Source organism: Mustela putorius, unplaced genomic scaffold, assembly GCF_011764305.1.
Source record: "Mustela putorius furo isolate JIRA1106 unplaced genomic scaffold, ASM1176430v1.1 tig00000738_pilon_pilon_pilon, whole genome shotgun sequence".
Lineage (NCBI taxonomy): Eukaryota > Metazoa > Chordata > Mammalia > Carnivora > Mustelidae > Mustela > Mustela putorius.
Window position 1 is genome coordinate 7,688,097 of NW_025421463.1, and position 7,623 is coordinate 7,695,719.

Here is a 7,623-nt window from a genome sequence, read left to right on the forward strand (position 1 = left end):
TGTTCCCACCCAGGAAGTGGGGTATCTCACTTGCTGGGAAACTCGGGCGTAAAATAGCTAAGAAGGAGACTTATGGTCCTAGCCTGTGATACAGTACACGTTCTAGAGGCCGCACAAAGTCCCAGCCCGGCTCCTCGGGCTTCCTCTCACCTGCCTCTTCTGTGTGTCCCCATGCAGTCTGCAGAGCCACATTCCAGTGCCAAGAAGACAGCACATGCATCTCCCTGTCCAGAGTGTGTGACCGGCAGCCCGACTGCCTCAATGGGAGTGACGAGGAACAGTGCCGGGAAGGTAGGGTGGCGGGGGTGACCGGCTGCCCAGACGGAAACCAAGTAATGGGCTCAGCCAGGACAGCCCAGCCTTTCTGCACGCTTCTGCAGCAGAGGTTTCTACCCTCTTGTCCAAACACTCACCAACCCATCTGTATGAACCCTTCTCCAGCCATCCGTCCGTCCGTCCATCCCAATCTATCCAACCCACACCTGCATGCAAGCCAGCGATAGGTGAGCAGAGGGAGGGAGTGGGAATAAAAGACACCAAAGAGGTGGTCTTTGTCCTCTGGGATGATCTGTGGGTAGGAAGACGTGATGGTGACTGTCTCTGGCCGAGTGCCTTCTGGATATCACGTCCAGTAGTATGGGTAGCCTGGAGTGCAGGAGGACATCAGGCAGGGAAATCTTCCGACTCGAACTTCGCCTTGCAAAGAGGTAAAACTTAAATAGGCAGAAGGAAAGACGAGCAGGCCAAGACCAGGTGGGGCTGCAGAAAGTTCTTCACGGTGAAGACAGGGAGGAGCAGGTGGCCAGCTGGTGGGGCCCAGATCTAGAGGAAGGGCCGGGCTCCAAAGGGAGCCTTGGACCAACAGGAGATGCACAGCCCTGCTCTCAGGAGCCTCCTGACAGTGGAGACACAGCCTTGCTCCCCACCAGCCTGAGCAGGTGAAGAGACATGGGACATGGCCTGCCTTTAGGGTACCCTACAGGAGCCTCAAGGGCCCCTTCCGTGTGCTCAAGGGACAGCTCCCCAGTCTCCTCCTGACCTCTTTCAGAGTCCACCTTCCCTGGGCCTGGTTTCAGAGGGTCCCTGGGGCTCCGGGACCCACGCTCCATGCCCTGTCCCCATCCCTTTCCCCCCCAGGGGTGCCTTGTGGGACGTTCACCTTCCAGTGTGAGGACCGCAGCTGCGTGAAGAAACCCAACCCACAGTGCGACGGGCTGCCCGACTGCAGAGACGGCTCGGACGAGCGGCACTGTGGTGAGCCACGGGGCCAGTGGGGAGCGCGGGCAGAGGGCCCTCTTCCCCCGCTGGGCCCTGAGTGTGGGACGGAGGGAAGGAGGCGCCGCACTGGGGAGTGAGGGAGAGCTCACTGGGCTCTTTCTGTGCGGCCTCTGCACGCACTCTGGGTCATTCTTCCCCATCCCCCTCCATCTTTCCTTTGGCTTCCTGTCTGCCTCCCCTTCTCCATCTCTCTCTGTATCCATTCCTCACTGGCTTCTGGCCGTCCCTGTCCCTCCCTGCACCCCCAGACTGTGGCCTCCAGGGCCCCTCCAGCCGCATCGTGGGCGGGGCCGTGTCTTCGGAGGGTGAGTGGCCCTGGCAGGCCAGCCTCCAGGTTCGGGGCCGACACATCTGTGGGGGGGCGCTCATCGCGGACCGCTGGGTCATAACAGCCGCCCACTGCTTCCAGGAGGACAGGTGAGCAGGGCATGTGGGAATGGAGATACAAGAGATGGGGGAGGGGAGGCGAGGCCCGGCAGGGAGGGAGAGTGGGTCTGAGGTCCAAGCCGGAGGGCGGGGTGGAGGGAAGCCCATCAGACTAGCTGCTCTGATGCTCGGGTTCAGTCCTTGCTCCACGATGAACACAGTCCGTGCCCAGGGAAGGTTGCTCCACCTGTCCGCCCTCAGTCAGTGGTCAGCAACTCATTCACTCATTCTTTCCCGTAATCACTCATCCATTCAGCAATATTTATCATGCTCATACTAGGGAGCTGTGCCACACTGGGGGTACAGCAGAGAACAGCCTCACGGGGCCATAGACCATACCCCTCCCCTCCATGCCAGGTGCCTGTGCCCTGGTGGGTGGGGCCCATGAAGCCTCCAAGAAGGGACATCACACCCCCCCCTCAACCTCACAGAAAGCTTCTTCATCTGCATGGTGGGCTGACAGCAACCCTTTCCACTCCCAGCCCCATCTCCTGGGCCCCGCCAGTCCTGGATTCCCCTCCGAGACCCCCTCTTCTGTCCTGGGTCCACACAGTCCCTAGCCAAAGACCAGGGCCACCGTGGCACTGCGCCCCATGCCCCTACATCCAGAGCCAGACGACAAGTGCTCTGGGTGCGCCGGACCAGTCCCCAGCCGCTGCCTGTCCACACTCTCCCCAGCACCTCGTGTCCCGCCCGGGAGCCCAGAGCCTGGCCCCACTTTGTATCTCCTACCCAGGGGCCTGGGTGCCCTTTCTGGCTACAGTCTGACCACCTCACTCTCTTGCTGCCTCCCTGGCTCCCTGCGGCCCATGAGGTCAAGAAAGTGCTGGACGTTGACCCGGCATCCAGGGGTCTTCACCACCCAGCCTCTGCTGGTCGCTGCCTATTCAAAGCCCACCCGCTCCCAGGGAGGACCAGCAGATCTCCACGAGCTCACAGCAGCCCCGTCTGTTAGGTGCACAGACAAAAGGGAGAGAAATACTTGCCACTGTCTGGCACTGGGCTAATTTTTTATATGTGCAGTCTGACAGAATTCCCCCCAGTAACAGGAGCCGAAGATGCTGCCCCCATTTCACAGATGAGGAGATTGAGGCCCAGAGAAGCAAACACACATCTAGGGAGGAACGAAGCTGGGATTGGTACCAAGGCAGGTGGACTCCAGCACCAGCACCAGCACCATGGGCTGTAGCCCCCACCAGCTGGCTTTCCAGAGCAGGAAAGGGACGGATGTAACCTCCGGTGATGGCCCGGGTGGGGAAGCCAGCTAGCCTAAGGGTCCGGGCTGAGAGAAGCAGCGGCTAAGCGGGGTCCCCTGCCCCACTCCCCACCTGCAGCATGGCCTCCCCGGCACTGTGGACGGTGTTCCTGGGCAAGGTGTGGCAGAGCTCGCGCTGGCCGGGGGAGGTGTCCTTCAAGGTGAGCCGGCTGCTCCTGCACCCCTACCACGAGGAGGACAGCCACGACTACGACGTGGCCTTGCTGCAGCTCGACCACCCGGTGGTGCGCTCGGCCGCCGTGCGCCCCGTCTGCCTGCCCGCGCGCTCCCACTTCTTCGAGCCCGGCCTGCACTGCTGGATCACAGGCTGGGGTGCCCTGCGCGAGGGCGGTGAGCTGGCGGGGCTGCAGGGAGGGCGGGGTTAGGACCCGTGAGGGTGTGGTCCGCCTCCGGGGGCTCCGGAGCCTGGAGGGGCCAGGGCGGGGGGGTCCCCTGGTCCTGGGGTGAACCCGGGTTGTATGTCACAGAACACAAGCTGTTAGTCTAGCAGGTGGCTCCGGCCTTCCCGGTCCTTCCCTCCTTCTGGATCACGTTTCAAGGGAACGGAGGGGATAGGAGGTTATCTTGGGGGATACGTGTGAAGTGATGGGGCAGGTTAGGAACCCAAGAGCCCATGGGCAAGCTCCAACCTCTGCTCATTGGACACAGGTGACTTTCTACATGGTGGGGGGATTTTTGGGAACGTGGTCTTGTTTAATCCACCCGATACCCCTAAGGGTTGGCATTATGGTCCCATTCGAGCAGTTGCTCCAAGTCAGCCAGCCAGAGAGGTTGGAACGGGGACTGGCAGCGAGGACTCCCTGACCCCGGAGCCCGGCTGTGCCTGCTACTGCCCCCAAAGCGGGGGTCTCTCCCCATCCCACCTAAACTCCCCATCCCTAGGGGCCAGCTCAGTTCTCTGAATACAGGCCCAGCCTGGCACAGCCACAGCCAGGCCCCTCACCCTTAACAGGGGTGGCTTTAAAGAGAGGGACAGTGATTTACAACCTGGAGGCAGGCAGGACTGCAGAGATGCTTTAGAGATGGGGAAACTGAGGCTCAGATGAGAAGTGACTTGTTCAAGAGGACGCTGGAAGATGGTGGCAAAGCCAGGATGAGTGCATCTGCTACTCATTCAAGGACACGTTAATGAGCACTTGCTGTATGCCAGACCTTGAGCTGGGCGAAGATGGGTTGTAAAGATGAAGAGAACATTCTTGGGGGAGACAGTGCTGGCTAAGCCAAGGCTGGGAGGCCGAGTCGGCAGTGTCCAAGTGGGGAGAGAGGGGTTCCCGCTAGGGGTACAGTGGCAACCCCGGAAGTCCTGGGCACACCCTGCACCAGAAGGGAGCTGGGGGCAGGTGGATGCTGGCGAGGGCTGGCAGGAAGGAGCTTGAGCAGGACGTCGCCTGACCTGCCCTTTAAAACCCACTGAGGCCTCCAGCGAAACACCACTGAGCCGCACCCTGGCCAGACAGACGAGATCTCAGGGCGGGACCAGGCACAGGGGAGACTGAAGCTCCCTGGGGGCCCTCCCTTGGGGCCCCAGCAGAGCACTGAGCTGGACAGAGGGGAGACACTGATATATTTTAAGTGGAGAGTGGAGGGGTCAGATGTGTGCTCTGGGAAAACCTCCCAGGGGCTGTCCCCGAGCAGGGGCGGGAGAGCTGGCCAAGACGCCTCAAGCAGGAGGGGCAGCAGAGAGGACACTAGCCCAGATAGGCTTTGGGTGGGGACTCTGTTTCCTGGGGCCACGAGGGACCAGAACAGGGTGATGGTGAGGCGGAGGGGTAGGGGGCGGGCAGAGCAGGAGAGATGATGGTGGGGGAGTCCCGAGCGGTGAGGACAATAGCACAAGAGTCCGCCCTCGTCTCTGCCTTCTGCCCCCAACCTCGCCGGGCAGGGCCCACCAGCAACGGTCTGCAGAAGGTCGATGTGCAGCTGATCCCGCAGGATCTGTGCGGTGAGGCCTACCGCTACCAGGTGACGCCCCGCATGCTGTGTGCTGGCTACCGGAAGGGCAAGAAGGATGCCTGCCAGGTGACGCCTGGGGAGGGGGGACGCCGTGGCCAGGAGGGAGGGAGGGAGGGTGGGCATCGCTCACATCACTCAAGGCCTGGCCCTCTGCTCACACCAGCCTGCTGAAGCCCTGGGCCGGGATGGCTGTCCCAACTTTACCGATAAGGAAACTGAGGCTTGGGGAGGTGGAGACTTGCACCAAGTTGTAGCCCCCAATGACCAGAGGGCTGCAGGTGGTGGGCAGGTCTCAGGCTCACATCCAGTTCTGCCCCCTGCCTGAGCAAGGCGTTTTGCCCAAGGGGACACGGGAGCTAGGAGTGGAAGGAGCCCACAGAAGGGAGGCGGAGAGCAGTGGGGCATGGGGACACGTGCACTCTTCCGCAACAGCCAGGACCCGGGGAAGGACCGACCAGCAGGGGTGCTCTGGGCTCTCTCTGTTGATTGGGAGCAGGGGAAGCAGAGGCTTCGAAAGAGTCTCTTGTCACGTGGCAAAATCCTAGCAGTCAGGAACCCCGGCTTACCCTGATGCGACCCTGATGCGACTGTTTCATCTCTCCCCCTTTCAGGGCGACTCGGGAGGTCCACTGGTGTGCAAGGAGCCCAGTGGCCGCTGGTTCCTGGCTGGGCTGGTCAGCTGGGGCTTGGGCTGTGGCCGGCCCAACTACTTTGGTGTCTACACCCGCATCACAGGGGTGATCGGCTGGATCCAGCAGGTGCTGACCTGAGGAGCTCCCCTCCCTGCAGAGCTGGGGCCCACCACCTGGACGCAGAGAGTCCAGGGCCCCCACCAGACAGGGGAGCGAGTATTCTGGGGGCAGCAGGGCCCCGTGGAGGCAGGAGGTGGCATCCGTCGTCCCCCCAACCTGCTCCCTGACATTGCCCCAGCGATGGAGATCAGCTGGTGAAGACTCCCCCTGCGCCCCAGGGCCTGGACGGTCAGCAGGCCCAGCTAGGGGGTTTCACGCCCGCCCTGTTGCCTCCTGATCCTCTTTTCTCCTTCCTCTTCCTCTGCTGCTGACTTGGGGGGTTGGAGTCGCCCAGCAGTGATCATGGGGCTTCCGGGTCCTCAGAGGGGTGTCTGAGCTCCCCTCCGCCAATGCAGAGAGTAGAGTCAGCCTGTGAACTTGAGGGGTGGGGATGGGAGGCACCCCCGAGGGACCCCCAGAGCCCTGGAGACAGCCAAGTGAGCCAGCTGCCACCGTAAGCCAAAGGGTGGGGGGAGTCCCGGGTCTAGGGTCCTCACCCCACCCCTACCTGTCCCCTAGGCCTCCACTGCCCACTCCCACCTGGAAGTGAGTTCCACTGCCCTGTGGAATAAAGCCGTCTGATCTGAGGGCCTGCTGTGGGGTTTGAATGGGGCCTGGCATCGACCCTACACTCTTGGCTGAGCAGACTCTGCTTCCTGCCCAGCCTGTTTGTCGAATGTCTAGAAGGCCAAGGTGGGGCCTGGGGGGCAGGGGTGACCTCCAGGGCAGCTGCTCAGGTCCCAGGAGCAACCTCAGGAGGAAGGTGTTTTGGTGACCCTCAGATCAGGATGGACAAGTGTAAGCTCTGTCTGCAAGCTTGGGAGGAAACTGAGGCAGAGGAGAGAAGCCATCCTCAGAATCACACCAGCCGGGTCGGGTTCGGGGTGAAGGCTGGTGAGGAAGCCCTGCCTCCTGCTTCCCAGTCCACCACTTCTCAGCATGACACTCCCTTGGCATTCTGGGGATCCTTCATTCTTAAGCCCTCGGTCTCCTGCTATGTGCCACTCACTGTGCTGGGGCCAGACAGATGCACAGAGCTCAGCTCCCGAACTCAGGGTTGAGGAGGATAATCCAGTGTGCAGGGGTTTTGGGGTAGCCTGGAGCTGAGGAAGTCAGGGAAGGCTGCCTGGAGGAGGTGAGACTTGAGTTGCCACCCAAAGGTGGCCAAGGTGGGGAAGGGCATTCCAGACAGGGGGACAGCAGGTGCAAAGGTTTAAGTCCCAAAAGAAGAGGACACATCCGTGAGCTGTTCTGAGTTAAACAGTGGTTAAGAGGGAAGCAAACGGAGATCAGATGGCAAAAAAATCTGGAGTTAGGGACTTGATGTTGGGTGTTCTGGGGAGCCACGGAAGAAGGCTCTATAGCAGGGGAGTGATACGTGAGTGGATACACATTTTAGAAGGACCCCTAGGCCCAGTGTAGAGGGAGTGGGAGGTGGGGAGGCCACTGCTGAACTCCAGGACGGTGGGGAGGGGATCGAATGAGCCGGGCAATGGGGATGGACTGAAAGGACCCTGTCTGTGTCCTCCAGGTGCCTTGGTGGATGGGTGCTGGGTGAGGGAGAAGTCACCCAGGACCACTCCCGGGTGTCTGTCCTGATCCACGGGGCCAGTGGAGGACCTGTTGCCTGGCCTGGGGCCCCTGAGGAGGGAAGGGCTCCGAGAAGGTGTCGGAACCTGGGGTGCCTCTGGGAGAGAGGTGTGCAGGAGGTAGGCAGGGCTTGAGGTCTGGAGGAGGGTTTCAGAGCCCCTCCGCAGAAGGTGAGTGGGAAGACTGAAGAGGCGAGAGACAGACACTACAGATGGGGGTCCACAAGGGAGGCTGAGGGGTGTAGGCAGAGCCGGAGGGGAGCTGGCGGGGGGGAACCTTAGCAGCCAAGTGGGAGTGGTCGGGGAGGGC

At 61.6% G+C, this 7,623-nt stretch overlaps 1 protein-coding gene across 2 annotated transcripts in view; it reads left to right on the forward strand.

Moving 5' to 3' along the window:
* TMPRSS6 (transmembrane serine protease 6) overlaps positions 1-6,311 on the forward strand; it is a 33,211-nt gene extending 26,900 nt beyond the window's left edge. For both annotated transcript variants that reach the window (XM_045083910.1, XM_045083911.1), the window contains exons 13-18: positions 178-291; positions 1,138-1,254; positions 1,527-1,695; positions 3,039-3,310; positions 4,863-4,999; positions 5,545-6,311. In XM_045083910.1, coding sequence (XP_044939845.1) covers positions 178-291; positions 1,138-1,254; positions 1,527-1,695; positions 3,039-3,310; positions 4,863-4,999; positions 5,545-5,703 — 968 coding nt within the window. In that variant the 3' untranslated portion in view covers positions 5,704-6,311. The remainder of the gene's footprint in view (positions 1-177; positions 292-1,137; positions 1,255-1,526; positions 1,696-3,038; positions 3,311-4,862; positions 5,000-5,544) is intronic.
* Positions 6,312-7,623: the final 1,312 nt, after the last annotated feature.